This window comes from Orcinus orca, chromosome 12, assembly GCF_937001465.1.
Source record: "Orcinus orca chromosome 12, mOrcOrc1.1, whole genome shotgun sequence".
NCBI lineage: Eukaryota > Metazoa > Chordata > Mammalia > Artiodactyla > Delphinidae > Orcinus > Orcinus orca.
Window position 1 is genome coordinate 2,377,130 of NC_064570.1, and position 15,659 is coordinate 2,392,788.

Below are 15,659 nucleotides of genomic sequence, written 5' to 3' on the forward strand. Positions count from 1 at the left end.
AAGGCCCAGAGGGCCTCCCTCACTGGCTGGATGTCCCAGCTCAACCCAGGAGCTCTATCTGCCATCACCTTGAAGGATCGGTTTCCTGGGGACTTCAGGGGGAAGACCCGGAATTGGCCTAACCGAAGACTTCTTATCCTTGCAAGAAATGCATCCTGCTTCATTCCCTACATTAATTTGAGAACTCAAGGTTAGGTTGAACTGTTCTCAAGAAATACCTAGCAATACTAAAGGGACACTTCCATTAAAAAAAACCAATGTCCTGCTATGAAGATTCCTTTCCCAGTGTTTTCATTAATGCACTCAGTATTCATCTTAAAGAATTTGCATTTAAAACTGGGGGAAAAAATCATCACTCTTCTACCCCTATAACTTTGGCAAAATCAATGATCAACGCATGCATCCTGGGAGATAGATCTTGCTGGGTCCCATCCATTGTTTTTATGTCCTACCCCTGCCACTCCTAACAACCAGCCCCTCAAATATCCCTTCGTCCAGCAAAGACTTGTCCAAAGACAAAATGTAGACCCAGTGCTGTGCTTGTCTGCTAAGTGAGAGTCCTGCCCTCAGGGAGGGGCCCACAGCAGAGTCACAGCCCACATTGTTTTGCTTGCAAGAGTGAAGAACCCGACAAAAGGGGTAGAGAGTGCTTGGTAATTCTGGAACTTCATTTTTTCCAGGAAGTGCATGGGTTACATGTGCACAAACACACACACTATTTTGCTGACACCTTAAAAAAATCCCCTTAGCAACTAATCAGTTATCATTTATTAAGTGCTGCCACATATTCAGCACTGCATTGGGTGCTTTGGTGAACGCAGAATAACTTGTCCTCTGGCATTTATTGGCATCTTGGTTTACGTTAATAAACATAAGCCCTGTTCCTGAAGGAGGGACAGAGCTACCCCCACCAGCCTGCAGGTGAGACGGAGGCTCTTGGGCCCACACACGGGACACCTCCAGTCTTGACCAGGGGAGGACTGTCACTGCACCATGTTCTCACAGACCCCCTGACATCCCAGCCTGAAAGGGCACCTCTCTGGTTCGGAGGAATTTTAATGCGCCCTTTGAGACCCGTCAGGGTGAGAGTGAGTACGGTGTTAGGTGTGTTGGTGGTGGTGGTCCTTTGGTCTTATTAGCTTATTATCCTAAGGGTATCTTTCCATGCTTTTGCTCTGCAGAATTCTTTTCAGATCTCAAATGCCGATGCAGAAATAGCTATGGCCATTGTTTTTACTGGTCTAGTCATCCCTTAAGCTAAATGCTTCAAAGAAAACCTTTCTTCTTGTAAGACCTTGTGTCAAGGTTAGCTTGTTCACTCTGTTCTTACATTTTCCTAACAAGATAAGCAAGCGTGAATCTTTAAAAAAAAAATCAGATGTAGACAAAGTTAAGAGCATGAAGAAAAACTAGTCCACACAAGCAGAGGAGCCAGAGCTGGGGCTCCCGGCACCTAGAATTTGGGTGTGTTCTTGCAGTTGGAGAAGTGCATCTCACATTGGAAATGCTCCTGCCCTTGGGTTCCTCTCTTAAGGAGCCTAATTCAGTTGTGGTTTCAAATGGCCCATCTCATTTCCATTTTCTCCAATAAAACAGAATTCTGTACCACTATAGTCATTATTCTGTAATCGTGACTATTATCATGTACTTCAAATACTTTCACCAGGAGTAGATACTTGATTCCATAGATTATTCGGAAGATTCCTGTGTTTCTAGTGGTTGTTTATATTCTAAGAGAGTAACTGTCATGGTTCTAAGAATTTACCAAGTACCATTTGTGCATATGCTTAATTTTCTTATGTCAGTACAAATTATGACTGGTTCCAATTCCTTCCAAGGTCTAGTATAGAGTCTGGGGCAGAACGGTCTTCAAAGTTTTACTATTTATGGTCTTTAGTTATTTTTATTGTTTCTCGCCTTCTTGCATTCTTAACGTGATAACTGATGGTCATTTCTTTCTTAGTAAAGAGACTCAACTATTATTAAAACATAAGTAAAACTAAAAATAGAGCTATTATATGACCCAGCAATCCCACTCTTGGGCATATAACCAGAGAAAACTGTAATTTGAAAATATACATGCACCCCAATGTTCATCGCAGCACTATTTACAATAGCCAGGACATGGAAGCAACCTAAGTGTCCATCAACAGATGAAAGGATAAAGAAGATGTGGCACATATATACAATGGAATATTACTCGGCCATAAAGAGGAATGAAATTGAGTTATTTGTAGTGAGGTGGATGGACCTAGAGATGGTCATACTGAGTGAAGTAAGTAGACAGAGAAAGACAAATATATGATATTGCTTATATGTGGAATCTAAAAAAAGGGGGTACAAATGAACTTCTTTATATAACAGAAGTAGAGTCACAGATGTAGAAAATAAACTTATGGTCACCAGGGGATAAAAGCGGAGGGGGGAAGATAAATTGGGAGATTGGGATTGACATATACACACTACTATATATAAAATAGATAACTAAGAAGAACCTGCTGTATAGCAGAGGGAACTCTGCTCAGTACTCTGTAATGACCTATATGGGAAAAGAATCTGAAAAAAAAAAAAAAAGAGTGGATATATGTATTTGCATAACTGAGTCACTTTGCTGTCCGAATCATCGGTCTGGGCTGGTTACTGATACTCTTCACTTCTCCTCAAGGCCAGACACTGTGTCTACGGTTTCCACAGACTTCACACCGTCTTTTTAAAGAGGTATTTTATATATTCAGCTTATAGATATCAACATTAATATTTTTGTTTTCAAAAGGAACTCAGTTGTTTCAACAGGGAGCGGTTTTTTAAAAAATCTAGAAATATATTTATTTTCCTTTAACATTCTTATTTTATTTATTTATTTTTTTGCGGTACGCGGGCCTCTCACTGCTGTGACCTCTCCCGTTGCGGAGCACAGGCTCCAGACGCGCAGGCTCAGCGGCCATGGCTCACAGGCCCAGGCACTTCGCGGCATGTGGGATCTTCCCAGACCGGGGCACGAACCCGCGTCCCCTGCATCGGCAGGCGGACTCTCAACCACTGCGCCACCAGGGAAGCCCAGCATTCTTTCTTGAAGGCCATGGTTTCTCACGTGAATGCCAGCAGAAATGCCTGGTATTTGCAAGGCCAGCATCTTTCAGACGAGGACTGGCTTAGGGGAAACGGCAAAGGTCCCACATCTTTCATATGATGTTTTGTTCCTGTGGCGTTAGCTGATGTGCTGTATGATTAGCCTATGAAAGTGGAAATAAATTTTGGAACAAACATATGTGGCTCAAAGCTAAATTAAATAAATCCCTGAAAATTACTTAATTGACAATTACTGCAGAGTATACCGAACTAGAAAAGAGGACAAGCCCGGCAAGTTAGTAAGACTCCCAACCGGGAGGCTGCACATCACCAGGTGGTATTTTTTTTTTTAACATCTTTATTGGGGTATAATTGCTTTACGGTGGTGTGTTAGTTTCTGCTTTATAACAAAGTGAATCAGCTATACATATACATATGTTCCCATATCTCTTCCCTCTTGCATCTCCCTCCCTCCCACCCCTCCAGGCGGTCACAAAGCACCGAGCTGATATCCCTGTGCTATGCGGCTGCTTCCCACTAGCTATCTACCTTACGTTTGGTAGTGTATATATAGTATTTTTACAAGATGGTGCTAATTTCTGGGAAGCGTTACATGTGGGCGAAGGAGTGAGTTGAAGAGGTCAGTGTAGCTATTTCATCATTTTTACTGTCTTCTGTATTTGCCTGTGCATGTTCTTTCTTATGAACGACATTCATGCGGCTGGAGCCCAGGGCTGTGTTTCTACCCGGAGGCGAGGTGCCTTCACGGCACAGAAGACCTGGGGCCCAGCTGAGGCGAGCAGAGCTCCCGCCGGGGTCACACTGACTTTCCCCAGCAGAGACGAGGCGTTAGCTGGGAAGCCTGCAAACAAGGCTTCTTCTTTAGAATGTTCTCCTAGCATATAATTTACTTTTCATAATAAAGAGATGCTGTTTACTCTGTGCTCAGCCGTTTTTTCCTCCTCGTGCATAATTTCTTCTGGAAAGAAGCCGCGGCTCTGGTTCAGCGTCACGACTCTGTAGTGTTGGAAATGGGGCTTTGGATTCCAGGAGCGTTTGTGTCTTTCTGGACCAAACCGCAGGATGTTAGTGTATAAAGTGGCTTCTGGAAGCCTCTTTGGAGGCTTAGGCTTCTTGGAAGCTTAACTGTCGCCAGCTGAAATGTTGTCCCCTGTGCCCTGGCTCGTCCCTGAAGAAGGAAGGCGTGAACCGGGGTCTCCATGAACCAATCTGACTGGACCTTTGGGTCCTGCTCACTGTGGGACTCCTGATTCATTGTTATAGCCTCCCCTGGTCCCCTGGGGGGGTGTTAGCTTGGCTGCCATAACAGAGGACCACCAACCGAGGGGCTTAAACAATAGAAATTTCTGTCTCTCAGGTGTGGAGGCTGAGAGTCTGAGATCAGGTGCTGGCAGCCGGGCTCCCTCTGAAGGCCGCTGGGAGGGTCTGCCCCAGGCCACTCTCCGGCTCTGCCAGCTCCCTGGCTGTGGCAGCAGAAGGAAGTCTTCACAGGGCCTCCCCCTGTGCCGGTCTGTGTCCACATTTCCCCCTTTTGTAAGGACGTCGGTCGTAATGGATTAAGGTTCACCCTACGCCGGTGTGATCTCATCTTTGCTAACTACAGCTACACAGACTTTATTTCCACATAAGGTCACACTCTCAGGTAGTGGGGTTAGGACTTCAGCGTGTGAATTTTGTGGCAGAGGGAGCTGCGGAAAATACAATTCAGCCTGTAACAATGGATACCATGCCTTTCTGTTAAAATGAAAATTAATTTCGTTTTGAGGTTTTTGGAGCAATTTGTGAAACCTGGAGAGTGAAATACCAAGGCTGGTGATCACTTCACTAGAAATGAGTAATTCTCTTCACTTTACCAAATCCTTTGGTCACAGCAACCTGCAAAATGGAGCAGCCCTGGGTAAACCGTTGGGTCATCTAGCGCGGACGTCAAACCCGTCTTATCATCTCAAGTACTGGGTAACTCGAAATCAGCCGGGGTCCCTTCCTTTAGGTCAGGAGACACATTTACACACACATTTCCTGCCGTGTTGTCTGTGAGAGAGACCCCATCATGCAGACGAGAAGGTGAACTGCAGAGAAGTTGGGTCTTGGTGGTAAAGTGGGGCCGCTATCAGATTTTCTGATTCCTACTTCTGTTCCGGGAAGAGTCCTTTGGCTGTGGAAATCCACAGGGCGAACGGGCTCTCTCCCTCCGCCGCCCCCCCCATCTCCCTCCTGCCCGTCTTTCTCAGAAAAGAGACCCCTTTTAAGATTCAAGGCGTAGTGAGTACAGGAGGTGCTGGGAGTTTTTCAGTAGTTCAGGAGAGAGAGGATTTTTGTTGGGGGCTGGCTTCTGTGAGTTTGATGTCAATTCGCACATCTCGTTTCACAGTGACTGTGACCAGGGGCCCTTGAGACACTCCCACTGCTTTTAGCCTGCAGGCTTTGCTTCGTGAAAGACTCATTTCTGCAAGGATGCTTCAACTACTGTTTCTTCTTGGAAATTGATGCTTGTGTGTGGGGTTCTTGGGAATCAGCTTCTTTAGGTGTTGTTGAAAAAGTTGATCAAGTTTTCTTGGGATTTAGGACTTAATTTCTTTGCCCTTTATTTGCACCTTTATCCTTTTAGTTATTTGGGTGTCATCATTATTTTCCTTCTGAGAAATAGTCCTCCTCTCATTGTTCCCGTTTCCTAATTCGAGCTTTACAAATGGGGCTAATCTTTTACTGGACAGATACATCTTTTTGAAAGTTGTCTTTTTTACTTTATTTTATGTTTTGGTTTCCTAGGTAGTCTGTTCTTCTTTCCTCTCCATCCGGGACGCTAGGTACCCTGTCTGGGCAGGTGGCACCCATGGAGGCAGACGTGGGAGGAGACTTCACTGAGGTGGTTGTTTGCTTTTGAGTAACAATCTTCGGTGTTTGAAAGGCAGCCGTGCAGAGTGCAGTGGGCAGGGACACGTGATCCCAGGCTCCTGGGTACAGAATCCAGTCCCGCCCCCTTGATTGATCACTTCACTCCTCCAAGGAGCCTCTGCTTCACCTGCGAAACCGCTGAACAGACTTGAGTCTCTTTATTAGTGTCACATTTGCATAGTTTAAAAAGAGATGACATGCTAAACGATGCACTGTGTTTTCAGCAACTTCTAAGATACACCTTTAATATGAGCTCTTTTGTGTCTGCAGACAGCTCGTCTGATCTGTACGATTCCAGCCCATCAGCCCAGGGATGCAGGCGGCTGGTCCATCACAGGAGGTCCCGTCCAGCGTTCCTTTCCCCCTTGCTCCTCCCCCAGATGAAAGGACCAGTGTTTCCCTTCAGTCTGCCCATCTCAGAGTGCTTGTGGAAAATTCCAGAAAGTGTAGGCTTTATGAACTCCCAGTAAGGAGCCCCATTTTACTTTTCTCCCCACTGCCCTTCAAGATCTCCCTGTGCTCAGTCCTTCAGATGGAAAAGTCTTGACATCTCGTCAGCACTACTTTTTACATCAGTGATTTCCCTCTATTACATAAAACCATTTCAGTTTATCTGTTATTAATCTGTGACCTTTTACTTTATGCCCCAAATTACCTTACTTTGGTGAACACATTGGAACCGTTCGCTCTGATCTGTCAATCAGTGAATGCAACCTTTGAAACAAACAATATTGGTATTATTTTTATTTTAATGGAATTAATTTTTAAGATCCTTACTGGTCCCATTTTATAGAAAGATAAAGTGACTTTTGTAAATCAACACTAAGAACGGAAACTTTACTGTTAATTCGGACTATATTTTTTCCTCTGAAACATGAAGTATCTGGGATTTGAGCGAGTTTGTTGTTTTTTGCTTTGATAGTGAATTGGATTTCTTAGGGATTTTATTTAAAAATAAAAACACAGAGATTACTGATAAGTTTTGGAAGAAGTAAGCCATTTTCTTAGATATTTTTCCCAGAGATAAAGGAATTTTCCATAGAAATGAATACACTTCTTCCAGAAGCAGCATTAAATTGTATTAGACTTTAACACCATTTCCCAAAAGAGGGAATCAAAAACAGATTAGCCTCAGAAATGTGGGGAGATGAATGTATTTCCATGTGCACATGTCTTTTGTTCTAAGACAGAAACGGTGTGAGAAAATAGACAAAAGAGACCAAGAAAAAAAAAAAAGAAATAAAGGAGGAAATGTTCCCTAGAAAATTGCACTCCTGGTTTCCCTCCTGCAGAAAACTGGGGTCATAGGTCCTCAGCTGAGTCAGCCGGGACTTCACTTCCGGTTCTACCACTGGGGGAGTGTGTGTATCTCTGAGCCTCAGGGTTTTCTCACCTATGAAATGGGACGGTAAAATCCACATCAGATGGAAAATTAAATGAGAAACTGTGCGTGGTGCACGCGGCATCTTTCCTGGAACTTAGCAAACGGCTGATAGTACGTTGTTTGGATGAACGTTCCTCCCTGCCCAATCCCTGTCCGGACTTCAACAGATCCCATCGTTTGGGAGTTTAAGCAGCCCACCCTCTTTTCATCCTGTCTCCCGAGAACAGCACAGCTGCTACATTGCTGAGGTGCTGCGGCCACACTTCTGCCCCAGGGCGGCTTTGGCTGGAGCAGGACAAGCCGAAGGCCTCAGGGAGAGGCAGCAGGGCGCCGGGACCCTGGGCTCACTCCCAGCCCTCCTGGGCCCTCCTTTCCTTTTCCCCGAGGGTGTTGTCCTAACGCTTGGGGGGCGGGCGGGGGGACCCTCTAGGGGAGAGGCTGCTGCTCCAGCTGCCCCGTCAGCGGCAATTCCACGATGCAGGGAGTTTCTGAAATATTGATGCAGGAAAAGCAGCTCCCCGGCACCTGGCCTCTTGCCTTGGCCCCTAGTGCTCCACGGGGCTCAGAGGAGTCCTTGGCAAGGGGAGGGGTGTGTGTGCGTGAGTACACGCGCGTGTGCGCTGGGAGGGATCAGGGCAGAACCTGCTGCAGGCCCCCTCCTCTCCTCCCCTCTTCCCCAGCCCTCGGTTGCTATGAGGTTTCTATGGCAGCGGCATCCTCAGACCCAACTTTCACCCATCATTTAGAGCCAATTAAGGTAAAATAGTGGGGGAAGGGGGGAGGGAGTGGCAATGTAAGGGGGAGGGGGCGAAGCAGGGAATCCAATCCGAGGCTGCGAGGGGAGCGCTCACTCCGCCAAAGTCGCAGCACGGAGTCTGAAGCTGCAGCTCGGTCTCCTGCTTCCCCCGCCCAGCCCGAGCGAGCGGGACGCAGCCGCAGCCCCTGGCGCAGCCCCAGGGCCGGCGTGGGGCGGGGGAGGACGCGCCAGCCGAGCAGCCGTGTTGAAGCCGCACGGCCCCCTTCGCACACCAGCACCCCAGGGCCCCGCCGGCGCCCGCGGTCGTCCCGGCCTGACTTCACCCTCAGCAGCCCCCTTCCTGCCAGCAGCGCCGGCCTCTGCCGCGGGCTCTGACGTCCTGTCTGGCCATCTCTGTGCTGTTGGGGGCCTCTGGTTATCATCTTTCTCACTCTCAGTACTTGATCAGAGGGAAAGTTTTCAAAGATGCCGATTGCACAGTTGCTGGAGCTATGGAAAAAGATAGAGGTGGAACCTATGGAAATAGAGGTGAGTAAGGGCGAGAAAAGAGTGTCCTTTTCCACAGTATCCTGAAAAACCCTGGCTCTGCGGCCGGCGGACGGTCTGTTACCGTAATGAATTCATGTTTATTGAGTGGCTATTACGTGACCGAGTCTGGGATTTTTAACGAGCATAGATGTGTACGTGTGTACACACGTATGAACAGTACATATCTGTGTGTACACGCACCCACACAAGGCGTTGTGTGTGGTGTAACAATATGAATGAAAATGAGTGAATTGAAGAAAAAGAAATGGTTGCTCTTAGGCCAAACTTCAGGGTGTTCTTAGAGTCTGTGTTTGCCTTAAAGGAGTCACGTGCTTCCAAACTAATCTGCATCAGTGTGATTTCCTTCAACAAGTGGCTTTAAATGCTAAGACCTCCCCAGCTGCTGCAGTGCAGGATAAAACCAGAAGGGAGAACCAATGATGAATTCTTGTTTAAGAAACAAGGCATAAAGATTATGCAGCCTTAATAGGGTGTATGTTTGAATAAAGGGGAGCGATTGAAGATGAAAAGATAATGAAATGAATGTGTCAGGGCTGGCTGGCCTGTGGGGAGCACGTCTGACACCGCTTAGCTATATTCTCCCCCAGGGACATGGAGCTCTCCTTGCATGGATTTTGATTTGTTTAATTTGAATCAGAAACAATCAATGTATATTTTTCCTAGAAGAGAAAGTTCCCTGAAGTTATTAAACCTATTAAATTGGTATGCCTGTGCTGTGTTTATAGCAACTCAAATCGCATTTATAAATGGCAGATTTTAATAACTGACTACCCCTTTGCAAAATCCAACCTTTAACTTGTGCCTTATCTCCTGTATGCGGCATTATAAGTTCAATTCTTACTATTTTAAATGTTACTTATTTTTATATATACGTACTGTATACTGAGACATTCACAGAATTTTAAAGAGGAGGATTCTGTTTTAGAAGAGAAGTTAGTTAATATTTTATATTTAATACTTTTTCGGAAGCCCGACTAACTTATTCATGCTTGGAGTGTATACTTGGGTCAAAGGAGATTGTCTGGCGTAGCACAGGTATTAAGCCTGGTGTTCAGATGGAGATTGTCTGGTGCAGCACAGACGTTAAGCCTAGTGTTCAGATGGAGCAACCTGGACACTTTGCTGGTGAGAAGCACCTCAGTGGAAGGAGATGGCAGCACGGCTCTGCGGGGCTGTTGATGCCTCTGCACACGATGTTATTCTTGGTGGCGGCGGCAGTGCCTGAGAAAGAGCCTCTCTCTTGCAAAGGTTGCCAAGTCACGTTTATTTTGTTCTTTTGAGAAAGATTGGGTTTTTAAAGAGTTGAATTAGTGATGAGCCAGAAGTCCCACTCTTACTTCCTGCTGCTTCTCGAACCCTCCTGGTTATCTGAACTTGCTGCTGGTGGTAGAGGCCCAGCTGTCAGCCCCTCAGCAGCCAGGCCCTGTGAAGGAAGCCCTTCTGTAGGGGGGAGGATTTGGCCCTGGGCTTAGAGAAAAGGACGGGGGCGAGGAATGAAGGAGGCTTGGAGAATGTCTCCTGGGACTCTGGACTCCACATCGTGGCGCTGACCCAAGCTCTGAGGGCAGCGTGCGCTTTAAACCCTTCCAGAATGATTGAAAATGGACCAGCAATAAATATACTCACGTCATTAAAAAATGATATCATGATCCTAGAAAGACCTTGCAAATTGGAAGAATCTGAAGCAGAGCTGGCTGAGAGACTGCACTGCCTTGCCACCCCATCGAGAGGGCAAATTTATAAGTTTTTGAGGTTGACGTGTATATGCAAAAACAAATAATAAAAATGCCATAAATTAAATGGTCCTGAGGCAAAAGAAAATTTCTTCAGGCTTCCTGGGTAAATGTTTTAGGATAGTAGATCCTATGTAGTGGGTTAAGATAGAGCATTTAATCCCTGTTTATTTGGAACCCAGAAATGAGAGCTCTTTCCACAGAAAGATTAAACCTGAACTATTAACCCTGAGATATTTCAAGTTCTCAGGAAAATATGAAATCTCTCTATTTCGGAGCTCAGAGGCTGATTTTATTTTCCAGTTTTGCCCATGTTTTATGTTGTGTGATGTTAAAATAGCTCACATATCAGGAAATTGGGCAAAACTAGATGGCGTACATTTGGCCTCTGAACTCCAAGTTAAATGTCATAAAATCCTTGCATAAAAAGCATGCGTGCTTTTTATGAGAAAATCTGCTGCGTGATGTTAGTGCTTACAGTATTTGCTTTTACACGCATTTAACATGACCGATCATTGGTTTTCCAGGGGTAGCAATCAACGCTCTTGGATTCTAGGTTTTTCCTGCCTCTATGAGTTGCTTCCCCTCTAATTTCTTGTCTCATCTGCAGTGAGAGGGAACTGAACTAGGTTGGATTTGAGGGTCAGTGGACTGTATCCTTGTGTCCTGTATCCTTATAAAAATCATTTCTGCTTCAGCACACAGACCAGGGGAAATTCATTTCATTGTCTAGGAAACGCATTTATGGTTTATGAATTGTTTTGAGGTATTTTGGAAGGCGTATTTTACCCACGAATGAGGCATGTTGAGAAGGAAACGTATGCTAATTAAAAACTGGGACCGCCATAAAATCCCGGAAGGAGCTGGCATCAGAAAGAAGTGTGCAGTGCTGTGTGAACGGTGTTTCAGCGAGTTAAACGCACGTCTCCGAAGCAGGACTTTTCAGTCGCTGCCTTCAGCGCGGCCCCAGCGCCCAGGGCGTGCTCTGGGGAGAGGTGAGGACACCGGAGGTGTCCTGAGGAAGGCAGTGCGGGAACCAGCCCACAGGGGTCGGCGGCCCATTTTGTTTGTTCCTTCCGAGGAGTGAGCATGATTTCTCCTTCGGGGATGTCATCACGCATTAGAGAAAGGAGAAGCCGCATTTTTAAACGGTGCAGATCCAACAGGACTCCCTGAAGTTCACAGTGTAGCTTGTACAGGGACGATTGTCTCACGGTTCCTGGGCTAGAAATGAAACTAGGAGAGTTGATGACAGCATCCAGCTCTGAGTGTCCACTGCTCACTCAGCAGAGCCAGTGCTAAGTGCTGTGAGGTCTTATTTCCCTGAATTCTGTCCGTGTCTCTAGGCAGTAGATATTCTTATGGTCCTGATATTATATATGGGGAAAGTGAGGTGTGGGGTAAGCAATATTGCCTAAAGTCATTAAGTGGTAAGCAGAGCTCAGACCCAGACCCTCCTGTTCAAGCCTTACCTCGTGCAGAGACACAACGCTTTATGTTTTTATGAGCCGGAGACTTGACTCTCTCTGATTTAATTCATTCTCTGAGCTTTGGCCTGAGATTCTGAATTTGTTCCACTCAGACAGCTCCCCCGTAACCTGTTTCTGTCCTGACAGCCCGAGTCTTTCAGGGTCATGTAAATCTACACCCCGCCCTCACCCTGCTGGTCAGGGCTTTATATAAACCTTGCAGTTGTGGTATAAGCCACACACATTTGACTGATCTAGTAATTTGTAATCATGGATATAAACACTCACTGCCTTATTTGCCTCCTGTTATATAAAGGATCTGTCTTTGGCATGAAGCATCGTAGGGTTTCAAATAAACTCTGGGGGAAGGGACCTTGATGCCATTCCCATGTCCTGCTGTCCTAATACTGAGTGTCTAGTTGGTCCTTTGCATTCATTACCTGTGTGATGCTATGTACAAGGATGTAGGCATGCTAACAGCATTTAATGTGTGTCTTTTGTCATCAGGCCACCGCGGAGGACCTGAACCTCGACTTGGAGCCCACCGTAGCAGACGCTGTGGAAGAAGTAACTTTATATAGTTTATTATCTGGGGGAGGAAGGTGGGGTAGAGGGAGGAAATGGAAGATTGAAATTAATAGCCCCCAAGTGGTTATTTTAGTGAAATATGTGTATATATACATACATACGCACAAACACGCGTGCACACGGATAGGTTGCATGCATATTATAGTCAACAGTTTCCCTCAAGAGGGATACTTAGAACATAGGAGGAAAAATTACCAACCAAGGTAAGCTTCAGAGCCTTCCAGTGTGAACTTGTCAAAGGGGAAAAGGCAGGTCACTGCCAATTAAGGCAAGTGTGGAGAATAGCCAGTCGGGCATAGAGAAGTGATGAGTCGTTTTACCTGCCGGAGGTCAGGTAATGTAGCCTCTTAGAATGTTTGGTGACATATGGTCGGAGCCCCGGGTGGAGGTGCGCTCCCTTTGCCAGGAAGCAGCCCCTGCAGCGGTGGCGGAAGGAGAGGTGGGCGCCGGCGGAGGGCCGAGAGGGTCTGGAAAAGGAGTGATGGGCGTTGCCGGGAGGGGGGTGTCCTGCGGTGGACGTGGAAGGGAACAAAGCGCATTGGCATCGCTGACCGCCTGGTCCTCCACTTCCTGCCCGGGCGGCAGGGGCCCGACGGGCTCTCGCCGAGGGGAAGGTCCAGGCGGCATCGGCGTCGTGGGGGAAACGTGACTGACGAGCACTCTCAGAGGGCACCTAGGACACCCAAGAGCTACATCCAAAGTAGAACGACGCTGTAGTAAAGGAATCCTGTTTACGCAGATGTATTTCCACCCCTTGTAAAGAAGTTCCCTCAGCAGCTGGAGCCTTGGAAAGTCGACAAGGCAATTAAATGGAGGCCTCAGCTACCGAAGCTGCTCAGCCCTGTGCCACTTGGAACCGTAACAGTTGTAAAGTTGTGCAACTCTGTGGCCTTTTAAAAATGGCTGGTGAGGGAGGTCTGCTGGGCTGGGAGGGGCAGATCCGTGGACACTGCTGGCTTTGCGAATGGTCTGCTGGGATGCTGAAAAAGCGTGTCACTTCCATCCAGACGCGTCCACACCGCACACGTTTTAAGCCCAGTGCCCCTGGATCTTATGATCACATGACATATCATGTGGGTTAAATAAAGAAGAAAAGCGAGAGGCTGCCTCACCCTTAGCTGGCTGCTTTCCTTCTGTGCTTTTGTCACTGATCTGGGAGCCTGGAGCCCAGCTGTGCTCCTGGCTTTGCGGTCATCTTCCTGCGTTCACGAAGAGAACATTTGGGGGCTTCCCTGGTGGCGCAGTGGTTGATAATCCGCCTGCCGATACAGGGGACGCGGGTTCGTGCCCCGGTCCGGGAAGATCCCACATGCCGTGGAGCGGCTGGGCCCGTGAGCCATGGCCGCTGAGCCTGCGCGTCTGGAGCCTGTGCTGCGCAACGGGAGGGAGAGGCCACAACAGTGAGAGGCCCGCGTACTGCAAAAAAACAAAAACAAAAACAAAAAAAACAAAAAGACAAAACAAACAAAAAAAGAGAACATTTGGCTGGTAGGTGTAGCCCTGCTTTTGCCAGTTCCACAGAGGTCAAAGGGTAAATAGACAGGTGAGCCCCTGGCTTATTTGAAGAGATGGATATTCAACTGCATACCTGCCCAGGGGCAGGGGCAAGTAAGGAAGGAATACCCACCCCTGCAGATGAGCGAGGCCCCAGGCCAAGGTCTCCAAGGATCCAAGCCACGCTGCGCCTGCCACTGGGGTGTGTGGGGACTCTGATTTCCAGGGAACCTTCAGCGTATTTCTTGCATACAGACTGCTGAGGTCCTTCAGCTGTCAGCTGCCAGAGGCAGGCTCCGTGGTGCTCACGGTGGTGATCAAACTGGCGACACGATTGCCTGTGTACCAGGATCCCCTTGACATGCTTAGTAACTAATAGTCTGTTACTTCATGAACTACAGTGATTTCCTGAGACCTCCTGGTCTGAAGTCATCTGATCCCTCACACTTCTGATGGAAAGGTAGGTGTTAATTTACCGCAGGAAGGCAGTCAAATCAGCGGACCCCCTTGAAGTTATTATTATTATTTTTGCGGTACGCGGGCCTCTCGCTGCTGTGGCCTCTCCCGTTGCGGAGCACAGGCTCCGGACGCGCAGGCTCAGCGGCCATGGCTCACGGGCCCAGCCGCTCCACGGCATGTGGGATCCTCCCGGACCGGAGCACGAACCCGTGTCCCCTGCATCGGCAGGCGGGCTCTCAACCACTGCGCCACCAGGGAAGCCCCTTGAAGTTATTTTTGACAACAGAACACGAGATAGAGGCAGTGATTACAGTTTCCCCATGTCACCTAGTCCGGATGACAGAATACCAGTATGTCTTTGGCTCTTAATGAATGCAGAGTATCTTAGGAGTATTTTACAGGACACGACGCTGATGTGTAGGTGCATTCGTAGCGTTCTGGGAACTGAAAGACGCGGGGTGTCCAGCTGTCGGCGGCTGCTTCCGACAGACGATGCTGAAAACTCTGCCGCAGGTTTCAGCCCAGCAGCGGGTGAATGTCACCTGGGGGTTCTGAGCGGTTGTCTGATTTGTATTGGGGCCAGATTTCCCCTGTACGTCCCCCTTAGCCTTCAGAGTGGCGCTCTGCAAGCCATCTATAACCGAAGGATTTGTGGCTCAGACCCGTGAAATAGATGGCAACTGAACTGGGCGTGAAAGGCGTCACAGCTTTTGCCAGTCTGAACGTGTACGATGACTAAAAAGTCTTGTTTAGGAAAAAATAGCATTCACCTCAGCAACGGTGTGTTCATTCATTCAGTCAATCAAGAATATTTATTGGAAGCCTGTGGGTAAAGCCTCGTGCTCGGTGTGGAAGTACGAACGGATGAACGGGGGTGACTGTGATGCTTCCAGCCTTGTAGCGCCTTTAACTGTTACGGCTTCTTGCGTGTGGAACGTTCTTCAGGTACACGTGTGTGTGTATATTAATACATATATGTATAAAGTATAGGACACACTTGGGATGTTTTATGCATAAGTGTCTCCACGTGTGACTCTTGTCCACTTGTATCTCATACCACAGCTCTGTCCAACCTCTGAAAAAAGAGCTCTGGTGAAGGTCAAGACTAAAGATTGAAAATGAGACAGGAGTCGGTGTCAGAAGCTGCGCGTTCCTGCCGCTTACCTTTTCCTCACCTCTGCGGAGGGAAAGGCTTCCTCTCTCGGAGAGTCCGTGTCGTGCAGGGATTTGTGTCATAAATT

General features: G+C 47.4%; 1 protein-coding gene across 2 annotated transcripts in view; it reads left to right on the forward strand.

Annotated features, from left to right (window-relative positions):
* The first annotated feature begins 8,532 nt into the window (after positions 1 to 8,532).
* The window catches only part of RPS6KA2 (ribosomal protein S6 kinase A2), a 359,802-nt gene continuing 352,675 nt past the window's right edge, over positions 8,533 to 15,659 (forward strand). For both annotated transcript variants that reach the window (XR_007470469.1, XM_049695209.1), the window contains exons 1-2: positions 8,533 to 8,654; positions 12,385 to 12,444. Coding sequence is in view for 1 of the 2 variants with exons in the window: in XM_049695209.1 (XP_049551166.1) it covers positions 8,592 to 8,654; positions 12,385 to 12,444 (123 nt within the window). In the remaining variant the exon portion in view is untranslated. The remainder of the gene's footprint in view (positions 8,655 to 12,384; positions 12,445 to 15,659) is intronic.